Here is a 15,990-nt window from a genome sequence, read left to right on the forward strand (position 1 = left end):
CTGCGCTAATCCGACTACGGACTTCTATTAAACATACAGGGGAAAGGATGTGGCTGCCATATTGTGCCATCACAGGACAGATGTTCTGCAATATGACCACCCGGAGCCATTTCTGTGCTGCAGATTTCTCCGTGGACAAACGACATAAGTTCTTTTACCGGACGGGACGCTGGATCCACTTACTGGTATTAATAAGAAACTGATTGGAGACTCCAGGATGATCGACGTCATGAATAGCAGCTGCAAATAATGCCGCTAAGATCTCCAGATCTGTAAACACCGCCTGGCAGGAGGTCACGGAATAGGTTAAGCAAGGTATATAATCAAACGTCGTCATACATGAATTACAGCAGAACATGTAATATGACAGCGGCGTGTATTACATTGCCCACCATGCACCTTTTCTTACCAGGGCTCTGTCTGGTTACCGAGTACCGTCACCGCATACAAGTATATTTCTCTAATACATACATTAACATTTATTTATACAGATGTGTCCTCAGATAGTGAGGGGTATATTTACTAAAGGTCGATTTTAATCAAATTAGAATTTATAAAAATCGATCATCGATGTGTTTCTGGGGCTAAATCACACATTTGCGAATACTAAAAAAAAAAAAAAAAATCAAAAATTGACTGATAGTAAAAGTGTGATTTAACCCCAGAGAAACAACATCGATGTTGATCGATATCGACTTATTTTAAATCAATCAAAATCGATTAAAATTGACCTTTAGTATATATACCCTCTTTACGCCATACTATGCGAGATGCCCGGCACGACAGAGACGCCCAGAGACGAGTAGCGCACTGCATTTCTCTTTTAATATTGCGTCACAGTCGCATCGCAGCGAAAAGCCGTTCACAGTATATCAGAGACGCTAAACTGCGACTTTAACTGCACAGTAACAGGTGTAACACACCTACAAAGTCGCACATGAAGCACAGCGTAGCCTGGCGTGAGGAAAAGCCGCGTCTGCTCGCATTGGAGCCCTTTTTACACAGATTCAGTGCGCACAGATGTACAAGCGTCGCCAGCCTCGGTGGGCTGTGTACACGATACAGTCCCTTCCAGTTGTTGTATTCATGTGAATAGGACACACATTCTCAGCAACAAAGGTGCCTAGTGTGGTGAGTCGCACAGGACCTGGCACCCAGGGCGGGGCTATTTGGTGCAACTTGAGCCACAATATAAAAGGACACGTCTGTACAGAGCCAATAAACTCTATGGCGCTTTACAATTAGAGCATATATATGTGTATATATGTGTATCACAATCACATAGCCTTGCAGGGAGACAGGGGATACATAATGTGGGGTATTTTTTGTAACGTTAATGTAATATATGATTCACATATTTACTTCCACCTCATTTACAGGTAAAATCCGTACTTGCTAATAACACACACTGAATACTGCGTTGGCAATCTGACGTGATTTACCACAGTGAGGACTCTTTTCTGTCGTCTAAGCTACTCTCCTGTGATTTATTCCCATCTGACTACAATACGTATGCCCACCAACACTACCACTTCCACAGTAACACACAGAAACTACATAGGACTGAAGGGTGCATTAAGAGGGTGGAGGATTGCGGCCGGGAAGGTATGCAGAGCTCACGTATACATTGTATTTCCCATGCACAGACGGTCTCACGTTCTCATTGTGATACATTATTAAGCAGAACTCAAACTGGCTGAATGCGTTGGGCATCCTGACGCTGCTGAGGTCTGTGCCTCGGCCCAGGTAGAGAAATGTTACCACGTAATCAGCCACCGGGTCGTGTTACTTATGACGTCCAGGCTGCTATCTCCATCTGTTTATATTGTACATTATTAATATTTTCTGAGGGCCCTGGAGGATAGTGTGTAACTTCATCACAGGCTGTCACACTGCCATACCAGCCGGGAAAGGGCCTCGCTGCCAGCTCCTCAGACCGGTTCTCCCTCCTATACTGAGACAACAATTGTTTAAATAAACTAATGATAGAAATGAGGCAGCTGGTTCAACAGAGCCCAGTGCAACTCTCTATTTCCGTTATAGCTTTCACTGAGGTGTGAATAGAAAATATAGCTAGCTACTGTCACGCCTCTACGTGAGGATATACAGGATGTCTATTTATCTTCTATATATTCCTACTTCTGTTCTTGAAATAATCTGTGCCTCTGGCTATGGAGCATATTAGCAAACTGGGATCACAAAGCAATACACTTTAGGTCAGTGATGGACAGACATTCCAAGTGCCTCAAGTGCGGCCCCCGACACATGAAAAGTGCCTCACGTTACCATTAGTCTCAGCAATTAGTTAAAACAATTAATTTAAACAAAGAACTGCTTAAACTAACCAAAAACACCCATAGATGTCCTTTAGAATTACATTTACCCCCCTAAAAATCCCTCGGACCTCCCACTTTCCCTAAAACACACTTGAGCCTCCCCACTCACTTTTTTAATAGGAGATAGGGCTGCGGGGGAACCGCACTGGGACCTAAAGCAGAGAACAGCAGCAAGAGGCATAAAGCAGATAAAGGCCTGCAGGGCCGGGTCTGTCCTCCAGGCTGCTTCTTGCCCATTACTGCTTTAAGTTCAGGTTCTGTTGCCCCAGGGTTCTGACACAAAGCTGCAATCTGAATACAGTCACATGCAGTGCAGAGAGCATCTGTGTCACAGCCCCGTGGATCAACAGTAAACAACTGTTCCTGCTGATATAAATACGTGGCTGAAAAGCACAGGAAGAAGACATATACAATAACAACCAGGAGGGTGCGCACAAACAAAAATAAATAAACTAAATCATCTGGACAATTCCTTTAAACAAATATGGGACAGTCAGCGGTGTCACTGTCTTCAGCCACAAATTTATATACAACAAGACTTGTCCACCCCTCCTGACCTGTCCCGACCCATCCCAGTCTCTTACATCCAATGCCGGCGTTGAGAGCAGCACGTGGGTGGACTGTGTGACGTCCGCGGCGTGTAAGCTGTTGTGGTACGCCACATCGGCATGGTAGTGATCTTCTAAGGTCATCATGTATGTGATTAGGGTTTCGACAGGTATCTTAAAGATCTTACACAACTCTCTCTCCTGCGGAGACAGAAAGCAGCAGGCGTTAGCAAAGTGTACACATAAGATGAGGCCTAATCAGACTTGGCTGGACCTTTCGATACCAGCCATGAATTAATAGGAGTTTATTAATAACACAGGCCCTGATTGCTCAGGATCAGGGCGTCTTTTTTTTTATGGAGCGGCCTCCCGGCCGCTCACATAGCTGTGGGTTACCACCCACAGCTAATGCGAGCGGCCATGCCGTGCCAGACCATCGCCATCATCGGGCTTGCGACGAGACCCTTGTGGTAGGGTCTCGTGGCCGCAAGCCCCACAGAGATTTCGGCTCATTTGTGATGTCAGTGGGGCCGTCCCCAGACGGTAGGCGTTCTCATGGGAACGCCTCCGTCTGGGCAGCCACCCCCTGGCCCGCCCACCAAAGGGGGCGTGCTGTCACTCAACATCGACAGCATGCCCCCTTTGGTGCAAGACCCGGAGCGACAGATTGCCCGTCGCTATCCGGGTCTCGCGCAAGCGCATGACGGAGCCGGCTCTGTCGTGCGCATGCGCTCTGGGCCACCATCGACCCGGTTGCGAGCGCTCAGCGCCTGCGATGACCGGGTCTGAATCAGGCCCACAGTCCAGACATTGTTCTCTCCTGTGTTCAGATGTGTCCACATACATCTATCCTCTGTGCGCTACAAGTCGTGCTACACATAACACGGGAGCTCAGTGTGACTCGGTAGCGCCAAGCGTCGTTTCGTGCGACTTTTTACCTTGAAATGGGTCTTATTCGCACAGCTTCAAATGATATGCAGCATGCCTATGTTCTCTGTGCAACTGCAGGTGTATCTGCATGTAAAATGCCACGTTACAGTGTTACAGCCGCTGACACTGACACATAGCATTTTGCATGCAGATACACCCGCAGTTGCTCAGAGAATATAGCCATGCTGCATATCATTTTAATCAGCAGAAGTTGCTTGTGCTACACATTCACATCACTGTGTGAATAAGACGCTTTTGAAGGTAAAAAGATGCTACCGAGTCACGCCATGGCATGGCACGACTAGAAGGGCTGTCTAACGCGCAAGGAGGCTAGATGTATGAGGACACATCTGTATATGACACTTCTTTGCCTTATATTGTGAATGAGTACAATACAACACCTGGAATTTTGCAGCTTCTGTTTGTTAGTTGAATCTGAGCTTTGTGTGTGCTTAGTACATCTCCGGCACCCACTGTGCAAGTTTCGGGAGATAGAACAAATGACTACAGGGCCTCAGCTATATCACTGATCATTTCTCTGCACTTGTGACCCAGCCCCCTTACACCACACCATACGCACCTGAAATATGGTGAACATTATACAGCTCAGCGGGCGGCTATTGGAATATTCCGCCACTCGGAAGATGTTAAGGCCCCACTTGTTTAAATTATCCAGTTCCTGGAGTGTAGAGAGAGACAGAGAGAGGTAATGTCAGGTTGCTGCAGAGGATCAGTTTGCTCTCAGGTATACCCGGCTATAGTATAAGCCTATAGGTGCAAACTATGTCTGGCCACACATGGGATTACAAAGAAAATGGATCTCAGACTGCACACTCTGGACATATATATATATATATATATATATATTTGGAGGTGCTACCTGTGGAGACCATTGATATATACACCAAGAAGAAATACAGGTGCACAACTCCAAATTAACTGATTATATATAAATAAATACATTTTGCAGTAAATACAGTAGAGGTTTTTGGCATAATCTTGGCCTAGTTTATGGGCCTGCCCACCATATCCGGGTAACCTCTTGTCGGGCAGGTCCCTAACATACTAGGGCTCAAATCCAGAGCGCAGGACACCCGTTGGCTGCATATAAAGAATAAAAATAAAAAAGTGAAATACATATATATAAAAGAAACAGACAGTGAGGTATTAAAATGTATCAAAGGAAAATGTGTTATACTGCGGTGCCCTGAAGCAGACCAGCAAAGCAATCTAGGAGGACCCACACCCCAAAAATGAACCAAAGCTGCACTACAGTGTCTAAATATTAGCAGGACTTACCTATATTGTGCCTTGACTGGTGTGCATATTACATTGCCAGACTCCATGCTGTAACCAATGTAGTAGACACTGCTCTTAACACTTCACTTTTCTTATTAGAGCGGTGCCTTGGAGGTTTAGCTGGGCTAGTTTGGGGGTGTCCTGCGCTCTGGATTTGAGCCTTAGTATGTTAGGGACCTGACCGACAAGAGGTTACCCGGATATGGTGGGCAGGCCCATAAACTTGGCCAAGATTATGCCAAAAACCTCTACTGTATTTACTGCAAAATGTATTTATTTATATATAATCAGTTAATTTGGAGTTGTGCACCTGTATTTCTTCTTGGTGTACACTGGGGCTGGCAGCAGCAGGTATTATACAACAGCTAACAACACAGAATTTGGAATTTATCAGAGGAAATACATCACACCTCTCGCAAATTTGTGGGTGAGACCAAACCGTTTGGACTGAGATCTCTAAAAGGTTTTTTTATTTTTTTCCCTTTCTCTCATGTTTGGATTTAAGTCTGGTGCATGATTATATACTGAACCTTTTTATTATATCTATGTTTTAGATTTGGTGAATCATTGTTTTAGTGCATTCTGCTGCTTATGACTTATTGTGCGCTGTGATTCTCCATAAATATTTTTGTTCAATATACAACACCTATATCACTTCCTCTTGTCCTGATCTTATATATCGGGACACTAGTGCTTTGCCCTTATCATTAGCTTAATTAGGAAATGCTGCTTGTACAGGACCAGTGTATCTCTAGCATGCAGCCATTAGTGCCAGCATAGCCTAAATGTCCAGGCGGCTTTTCCAAACTGCTGACGTTGCGTCACCCCTTGCTCTATGCCCGAAAGGGTCGGACCCTCTGATATAACCATCTGCTGATCAGGCAAAACACTATGACATAACTAGAACCAACAGCATCTTTTACATCTACGCTCAAACAAAACAAATGGAACAAATAGAACCCTTTGATGATAGTGTATCTACACTGGGTAAGCTACATGCCAGGAGTTGTGTGGGGGTTCATTATAAAACACATAGAACACAGGGCAGTGGCACGTACTGCTGCAGGGATGCTTATGGCCCACCCCTGCTCTGGAGAGAACTTAGTGGATCCCTGCTTGTACCTTGCCAAGAGGTTCCTCCTGGTCAGTCTTCACTCCGAAACGAGGTATTGTAGAGTTGGTCAGGCTGGAGCTGTGCGTGAGCTTCTTGACGCCGCTTATTTGGCACATCGTCTGCTGTTTCTTCTTCTTATCTCGCTCCTTCTGAGTTGGGGATGGGATCTCCACATCGTTTTGTTTGTCTGTAACACATAAGAAACAAGAACAATGGATGAAATGCCGGCAACGCTCGCCGCACGCTGCAGAGAGAAGTGTGTTCTGTGTGTACCCATTCCGGGTCCAGCCGCCTCTTCTCCCCTTCTGAGGAATTTGCCATCATATCTGAGCAAAGATATTCCCAGTCTTAGGAAGCAGGTTTGTAGGGATAGGATAAAAGCAACCACAGAAAACTCCATGTTAGCTGTGAGGGAGGTCTTGTTCTGCCAGGTGCATGGAGAGCTGTCAGGATGCTGGGACGGGTGGCTCAATATTTATAGGGCAATGGGAACAGCTGTCCCAAGTTTCCCCATATTCTTCTTACAGGAAGGATGATGAAAATGGACAGTTTACTAGCTGGGGAAGGTGCGGGTAAGAGCAGATTATATGTCTTATGGGAAAGAGATTGCATTATCGGCCTAGCAGAATATAACATATATCTATCCGTGTTCCTGTCATTTAACAAGAAGTTACCAAGAAATCTGACAACTGTAATTGCTGTTGTCATATACCCTAATCGCCGCCCATGTTTGACAGTCCGGGAGCATTTGGGGAAGGTAACGGGAACAGCGGCAAGGAGTGCAGGTGTGTCACAAGCGTTCCAGGGGCATGTCACATCCTGCGTCTGCGAGCCCGTATGCAAGGAATATGGCTCCGGCGTCTCAAATCCCACGTCCATTCTGCAGGACCATAGACTCACTCAGGGACGCAACAATCAACTGATCTGCGACTGATGCTTTGTTTTGTACACACATGGTGGGATTTGCAAAGCCGCAGGTGGGTGTCTCAATACAGGACATGGGGTACAAAGGTTAACAATATCCAGCACAATGGTTCTATCCACAATGCTTAATCACTCGCCCTCCCCCCTTTCCAATGGTATACGGTCTTCCATGCTATGAAGTTAGATAGTCAAGATTAGCGTGAAGGCATGCACAGACTTGTAGTTCTACACCCGCTAGTGGACATGAGGCACCCACTAAGCTGCAGAGCAGAGCACATCACTCACTGCAGATCCAGCATACAGGACAGCACAAGGCTCTCCCTCATTTCCCACAGCTGGCACTTTGGAAGGGAAGCTAAATATACATTCCCACGTCAAAGGTTTATTAATACGTACGTATGAGGGGATCGCTGCCTCAGATCTCAAACTTTGTCTGTGTGAGAAACATGAATCATGCCCTGTGTAACTCGTTACATGCAGAAGTCATTATATTACGTACAACGCAGGGCCCGGGAACATGTCTGTAGGGTCTGTGTGCCCAGAGTGCTGGATACTGGGAGGAGTACAGCTAACACCAGAGAGCTGCTACATCCACAAACGGACACATGGAAGGTTATAAAGTACATTGTGTAATAGGAGGAGATATAGGGAGTATATGTAGTAATAATAGCAGCTTCAGGAAAGGATTATATGGAGTAATAAGGGGAGATATAAGGAGAGGTTATATGGAGTAATAGGAGGAGATATAGGGAGAGGTTATATGGAGTAATAGGAGGAGATATAGGGAGAGGTTATATGGAGTAATAGGAGGAAGTATAGGGAGAGGTTATATGGAGTAATAGGAGGAGATATAGGGAGAGGTTATATGGGGTAATAGGAGGAGGTATAGGGAGAGGTTATATGGAGTAACAGGGAGTATATGTAGTAATAATAGCAGCTTCAGGAAAGGGTTATATGGAGTAATAAGGGGAGATATAAGGAGAGGTTATATGGAGTAATAGGAGGAGATATAAGGAGAGGTTATATGGAGTAATAGGAGGAGATATAGGGAGAGGTTATATGGAGTAATATTGGAGATATAGCGAGAGGTTATATGAGTACTAGGAGGAGATATAGGGAGAGGTTATATGGAGTAATAGGAGGAGATATAGGGAGAAGTTATATGGAGTAATAGGAGGAGATATAGGGAGAGGTTATATGGAGTAATAGGAGGAAGTATAGGGAGAGGTTATATGGAGTAATAGGAGGAGATATAGGGAGAGGTTATATGGAGTAATAGGAGGAGATATAGGGAGAGGTTATATGGGGTAATAGGAGGAGGTATAGGGAGTATATGTAGTAATAATAGCAGCTTCAGGAAAGGGTTATATGGAGTAATAAGGGGAGATATAAGGAGAGGTTATATGGAGTAATAGGAGGAGATATAAGGAGAGGTTATATGGAGTAATAGGAGGAGATATAGGGAGAGGTTATATGGGGTAATAGGAGGAGGTATAGGGAGAGGTTATATGGAGTAATAGGAGGAGATATAGGGAGAGGTTATATGGGGTAATAGGAGGAGGTATAGGTAGAGGTTATATGGAGTAATAGAAGGAGATAGAGGGAGATGTTATATGGAGTAATAGGAGATATAGGGAGAGGTTATATGGAGTAGGAGGAGATATAGGGAGAGGTTATATGGAGTAATAGGAGGAGATATAGGGAGAGGTTATATGGAGTAATAGGAGGAGATATAAGGAGAGGTTATATGGAGTAATAGGAGGAGATATAGGGAGAGGTTATATGTAGTAATAGGAGGAGATATAGGGAGAGGTTATATGGGGTAATAGGAGGAGATATAGGGAGAGGTTATATGGGGTAATAGGAGAAGGTATAGGGAGAGGTTATATGGAGTAATAGAAGGAGATATAGGGAGATGTTATATGGAGTAATAGGAGATATAGGGAGAGGTTATATGGAGTAGGAGGAGATATAGGGAGAGGTTATATGGAGTAATAGGAGGAGATATAGGGAGAGGTTATATGGAGTAATAGGAGGAGATATAGAGAGAGGTTATATGGGGTAATAGGAGGAGATATAGGGAGAGGTTATATGGAGTAATATAAAGATATAGGGAGAGGTTATATGGAGTAATATTGGAGATATAGGGAGAGGTTATATGAGTACTAGGAGGAGATATAGGGAGAGGTTATATGGAGTAATAAGAGGAGATATAAGGAGAGGTTATATGGAGTAATAGGAGGAGATATAGGGAGAGATTATATGGAGTAATAGGAGGAGATATAGGGAGAGGTTATATGGAGTAATAGGAGGAGATATAGGGAGAGGTTATATGGAGTAATAGGAGAAGATATAGGGAGAGGTTATATGGAGTAATATGGGAGATATAGGGAGAGGTTATATGGAGTAGTAGTAATTTGGAGCTTGCAAGGTTCTTAAAATGCGAAAAGATATTATATAATGTTACCTACTAGAACACAGGTTCTCAAACTCGGTCCTCAGGACCCCAAACGGTGCATGTTTTCCAGGTCTCCTCAAAGAATCACAAGTGAAATAATTATTTCCTCCTATGGTTCTGTCAGATGAAAACAGCTGTGCAGCTGCTGGGTGACCTGGAAAATGTGACCTGTGTGGGGTCCTGAGGGCAGAGTTTGAGAACCTGTGTACTAGAGAATGAATGGCTAGATTTTATCATATTTTTGTTATTTTTTATTAATTTGAACAGCAAACTGTATTGGAGTTTTGTATACAATGCAGCTCTATACTGTATATGAAGTCCGGTGTCACTGTATCTAGCATTCTCTGCAATTCATGAGTTTCAGCTGTGGGCTGGGGTAGTTTCATTTATGTGTTAGAAGTGATGGGAAATGCTCTCTGCCCTTCTGATGTATCTGCAGGGTCTTCTAAGCCAAGATCCCCCTCATGGTTCCCACTGGTAGCAGGGAGCCAATGACTGAAGCTTACACTTCCTGCAGACTATCTGGATGAGAATCTAATATATTTTGAGTATAGCAAGCTGTGTCCTGCAGACAGGCTCTCCACTGACCAGGTCATCTAGATTTACAATATGGTTCACAAATGTCTACAGATATCTCAGGCAATGCTGTCCACTGGTTCTAACATGATGTGAAATCAGGGCACCCCATCTAGAATGCTTGGAACTTGAGGTGATAGAAATTCCATGTTGACCTGTTAAAGGCCAAGCTTCAGCTTCTAAGCATTTCAGACAACATGCTTTATACCTGTATACTTTCTAAATGTTACTAGCAACTTTTTTCACAAAGCAATGACCATTTTAGTTATGGTACCCCCCAGCAGAAATGCTGTAATCACCAATGTTTGTCTGCTGGTCAATAGTCAGTGCTCCCAAGGTTAATGATCAGTGCTCTGGAGATAGCCACCCCATGCAACTTAGAACACTGTAATGCCAGGTTCACACTAGACGATATGTCGTCTGATCCCGTGGATCAAGCAGTCATATCGGGCTCATCGTCTACAGTAGTATGTACCGACTATGTGTGCCCCAGCTGCCCGACATTGGGGTCGTTCTGTCGTCCATGGCGGTGAACGACATATCGAGCGGTGGGTCACCAGTTTGTGAAACGTGTACCATCCTCCTGATATGTTGTTAATCGGCACCATAGGGCGTCGCATTGGGTAGTGTGTGCCCAATAATGTTGTTACTTCATTTTGCCACAAATGAAGTGGCATTTTTCAATAAGGCTATAAGCCCCTAGTCATTGGGATATACAGATGTATGCGAAACAATGGGCTTCACAGGTAAGGCTGCATGTTTTGCTAAATTTCTACATAAAATTAAATCAGCAGGTTGCAATCTTAAGCAAGATCTAGATTTGCATACTTTAATGCACATATACTTTTTATTTGTGCAGATCTATCTTATTTGTGGATTTAAATATAAAAAATAAAATAAAACTGTGAATGTGACTTGTGAATACCTTGGCTATCCTACAGGGACGGCATCGTTTGCATGGTCCGCACAGGAAAAAGGGGCCTGATCACATAACAAGGGCACGCCACTACTCAGTATGCCAACTGTGCAGAGCACAGGGATGCAGAGCCACTCGACCAAGCATTCAGGCGGATGGATCAGCCCATCAGTCCTTTGTCAGAAGTGGTACCCTGTCAGTCAGTCCTTTGTCAGAAGTGGTACCCTGTCAGTCAGTCCTTTGGAAGCTGCTGAAGGTTACTTTGAGTTTTTGTAGCCAACTAAGGCCCTCATTCAGAGCCACTCGCTATTTGCGGTCGTTCGTTCTAAAACAAGGGGTGGCTATTCAAATGAACTGTTCGCTGTTTGCGGTCTGTTCACGCCTCTATGTCTGAACGAGCGAACAAAACTTGCGTTCGTTTTTTGAAAAAATACGCCCCCTGGCCGCTCGCATCCTACGTCATGTCCGCTATTTATTAGATTAATCGAGTACATCGACCAGGGTATGAACTGCTCGCTATTCTTGGGGCTGGTGTTTGCTACCACAATTTTGCGAGCAGTTCTGGCTCTAAAATAACCCAGTGACGTGGTCAATGACGCTGCTGTTTTAAATATGCACACCCATAAAACGCCCGTTTTGACCTTTAAGCACGCCTGCGATCGGATCGCCACTCCCCGTTTTCAAGCACCTTCCCCTGTTACCACCCACATACGCCTCTTTCTGTCACTCAAATTATCAGGCATTCGCTATTTTGCGAGCACATGAATTTCGGCCGCACTGAGTTGTTCGCGCATGCGTATAACGATCCGTACGCATGCGCAGTTGGGAAAACATCGCTCGGAGCGAACGAGCAGCGACTTGCGTCCGGCTCTGAATCAGGGCCTAAGTCTTCCTGTTCTTGCTCATCTACCCACAGACGTTCAATAATATTCAAATTCAGGATCTGTGACAACTATTCCCAATACCTTCATTGTTTCTTAATGGTTCATTGTGAGGTGTATTTAATGGGGTCCATAGAATGGATTGCCCCAATTCTCTGTTCTACCGATACCAGGAAATGGGGGAAATCCAACATGTTGGACAATCTAAATTCCCCAATTACGACCAGGTCCGACTGGAATCAGCGAGTCAGGGATTTTCAACATTCTGAATTTCTATAATGGGTCGGCGATCATTTATGTCTGCGGATCAGCATTTTTGATCACCATTCAGATGGACAGAACAGGTAATCAGGCTGTAGATGTATGGGGCCGCATTAGATTATTATGTTTCTGAAAATAGCCAAACTCTTTTACCATCAATTTCTTCACTAATGCAGGCCATACATCTACTGCCCGATTTCCCGTTCTGCTGACGCTGATCCCATCCGCCAATCAAAAATGCAGATCCGTGGACATCGATGATCGGAAATCTGTCAGAAGATTTGGGGAAATTCAACATGTTAAAAATCACAGACCCAATTTTGACCATTTTCGGGTCTAAATCAGGGAATCGAGAGATTGTTCCATACGTTGGATTTCCCCGATTCACCGACCCGAGCAGAATGGGGAAATTGAGCAATGCATTGCAGATGTATGGGCCCCAGAACTCTGCTACATTATCTAGTTGAATTGATTCTTCTTTCCCTCCGGACAATATTCTCCCTGACAGCAGCTGCCATGCAACTCAAAATGCATAATGGCCCCACTTGTCCACTCCAAATGCGGCTTGTTTTTTTTCATTGTGACCAAAAAGTATTGTTCTGAAATATTTCCATTTTATCGATGTAATCTATTGTATTCCTCAGATGATAACGTTCCATGCAGTCTGGTTCTGTATAAAGGAACGCGGTGCTGAGGACCTGTGTACCACTACTACTAATTCTTCCTGCATGGACTCTGCAGCAACATCTGGGTTCTGCTTTCCATATCTGACCAGTTCTACAAGATATTTATGAGTCTTCCAGAACTTATTTTCACTTCAAGAGTTTCCCCTTAACTTCCATTCAAAAATGATGTTCCCGACAGCGAATGTTCCGAGCCTGAAGTGTAGAGACATCTCTTTGTAGACTACTCTGGCTGTGTAATGGCCAATAATTTTCAACCATTAATTCAGTTGCTTAGATGGTCCCATGGTTGTTGGGGGTAGGCCCAACATCCAGTGGCTATAAGGGTTAAAGAAGCAATTCAAGGTTGAATTGTCATCACCCGCTTAATTTATGGAAGGATGGGCACATTTTTTGCACATGCCAAAATCTATAGAATTTTTATTAGAACCACTAGACACAAAAAAAAAGCCAGTAAAGAACCAGGGATGACGGCATATATTTGTTAATGAAAGGTACAACTAGATCATTCAGAAACAAAAGCCTTCCGTACAGCATTCAAGCCCATTACAGGAGATCCTGGTGAGTGATGCCAATGTATAATGGAAATATTACTGGAGTCGTTTCACCATTTCCGAATCAGTTGCTTAATATTTGTCTGACTAATCATTACCTTTCATTGAAAGCTTCACTATATATTTTAAATATTATATATATATATATATATCTTATCAAAGGGCACATAGCTGCCCAAAGCATTGCCGTATTAAATATGCGGTATGCCTAAACAAGCACTGTTCATGTGTGTGGAATCTGATACTGGAGTGCCATTTTCTCTTGTGAACTACATTATTACTACATACTAGCACTCTGTTTTTTTTACATGTTTTGGAGTATAACTATTAATATATGTCTCAATGCCTAGTCTCTACTTTTAATTGATCTGAAGGACGCTTTCTCTGTTACCTGTAGATATTTGTTAATATCAAATTATGCTTATAACACCAAATATCACTAAAATGTTGTTTGCTGGATTGTAGATATATTTTCCAGATATGTTTATGTTTTCATGTCCAATCCAGAATGGGATTTGTGAAAACTTTAATAATGTCTCACTATATGCGGCCATTTCCTGCTGTGTTGCAGCATTTGGGTGTGAGAAGATTAAGTAACCTTTAGCAATTCTCGTTACTAAATGCAGCCTCCTGATATTGCCATTGCAAGGGATATTGTATTGGATGATTGTTTATTCTTGCTTTATAGAATGAACTTACACTAGATTGTTGATTTATTCTTAAATTTTGTATTTTTTCTTAAATTTTGTATTTTTATGTCATTGTACATTTATGAATGATGAATGTTGTCTGTCTTTGGGAGACTGAAAAGTTGGAATAAAGATCTTTCCACTACTAGACTGAGAGTACTGGTCGTTTGGAATATTATTCTGGATTTAATCCGACATGGGTTTCTACCAGAGGTATGCAGTCACATTGCCGACATTCGCAATGGCGACACCAGAATGTGGAATGGTATAATGCGACAGTTAAAATGACGACATTTAACATGTCGACATATGCAAAATGTCACCATGGAGAAAATGACATGTCAACAATAGGGGGTTTGGTTAGCGTTAGTGTTGAAATGATGAAAGCTGCTTGCCTGCAGGTTTATTATAAGTATACAGCAAAAAAACAAACCAGATTCGGCTCCCAACAGGTCGGTCTTGTGTGAATACGACCCAAACGGCTATAAACCCTGTGATGCTGAATATAACTCACCGAGGAAGGTGTTGGAAATATACTCTGAAACCTGGTTCCCGGAACGGCTCATCTCAGACAAGTGTGTCAGCTCACGGTTCAACATTCTCTTGAACTGCCAGAGAGAAAACAGATTATTATGAAAGGTGTCTGACTGACAGGGACTGATTAAAAGCACATGTGTATAGTGTTAATTATTCATTCAAGAAAATATTGGTCGTCCATCAGTCTTGTGTGACAATAGTAGAGGAGGCAGATCCAACAGCCATTCTAGCAGTACAAAAAGTTGCCGGCCCTTTCTGCTGCTTAGACAAATCGTGTAATGATTTAAACAGATCAATGCGGATATTCTGCCTATGGATAGGACAGTAACATGTAACTATTTCCTTGCTAGTTCATGTGGAGCAAGTATAACCAACACAATAAAATAATGGAGAGCAGAGCAGCAAGGTCCCTATCAGTATATAGGTGATCAGCACCATTATACAGCCCAGCACTAGAGGGGTTCCTTACCTTGATGTATCCCCAGGACACTGAGCGCAGGTAGTTGGTATCTGGCATGGTGACAGTATAGAGAATACAGGAGACCGGGCACTCCGATCTCCTTGTTGTGTCTTCAGTCTCTTCCACTGCTCCTGATGTAAAATCCCCTTACTACATTCCCATATTTCTCAATGAGTCGTCAGCATCTAATACACCCCCAAGGACGTCTGTTTTCATCCCAATGGTGAAGTCAGTCCGTGTTTAACTCTTTCCCCATGTTACACGTCCCATCTTTCCGAGTCAATTCTTTCACTGCTCTCTCCTTACCATGCAATCATCTCCTATCATTGTGACTTCTCTTTTTCCTCACATCCTGTCTCGTTCTAGCACTTCTTACACTTCTGTCTCTTTCTCTCTTCTCACACTCCTGCCTCTCTCTCTTCTCACACACCTGCCTCTCTCTATCCTCACACTCCTGCCTCTCTCTCTCTCCTCACACTCCTGCCTCTCTCTCTCTCTCTCCTCACACTCCTGCCCCCCTCTCTGTTCTCACACTCCTGCCTCTCTCTCTCTCTCTCTCTCTCCTCACACTCCTGCCTCTCTCTCTCTCCTCACACTCCTGCCTCTCTCTCTCTCTCCTCACACTCCTGCCTCTCTCTCTCTCTCCTCACACTCCTGCCTCTCTCTCTCTCTCCTCACACTCCTGCCTCTCTCTCTCCTCACACTCCTGCCTCTCTCTCTCTCTCCTCACACTCCTGCCTCTCTCTCTCTCTCCTCACACTCCTGCCTCTCTCTCTCTCTCCTCACACTCCTGCCTCTCTCTCTCTCTCCTCACACTCCTGCCT

The 15,990-nt window shown here is 43.9% G+C and overlaps 1 protein-coding gene across 1 annotated transcript in view; it reads right to left on the reverse strand.

Moving 5' to 3' along the window:
• The window catches only part of PDE4A (phosphodiesterase 4A), a 28,597-nt gene extending 12,942 nt beyond the window's left edge, over positions 1–15,655 (reverse strand). The window contains exons 1-6 of the mRNA XM_088479062.1: positions 15,176–15,655; positions 14,684–14,777; positions 6,236–6,414; positions 4,395–4,493; positions 2,921–3,085; positions 184–283 (exon numbers count right to left, since the gene is read on the reverse strand). Of these exons, the coding sequence (XP_088335188.1) occupies positions 184–283; positions 2,921–3,085; positions 4,395–4,493; positions 6,236–6,414; positions 14,684–14,777; positions 15,176–15,223 (685 nt within the window). The 5' untranslated portion in view covers positions 15,224–15,655. The remainder of the gene's footprint in view (positions 1–183; positions 284–2,920; positions 3,086–4,394; positions 4,494–6,235; positions 6,415–14,683; positions 14,778–15,175) is intronic.
• Between the last annotated feature and the right edge of the window lie 335 nt (positions 15,656–15,990).

Source organism: Taudactylus pleione, unplaced genomic scaffold (genome assembly GCF_031769625.1).
Source record: "Taudactylus pleione unplaced genomic scaffold, aTauple2 ptg000226l, whole genome shotgun sequence".
NCBI lineage: Eukaryota > Metazoa > Chordata > Amphibia > Anura > Myobatrachidae > Taudactylus > Taudactylus pleione.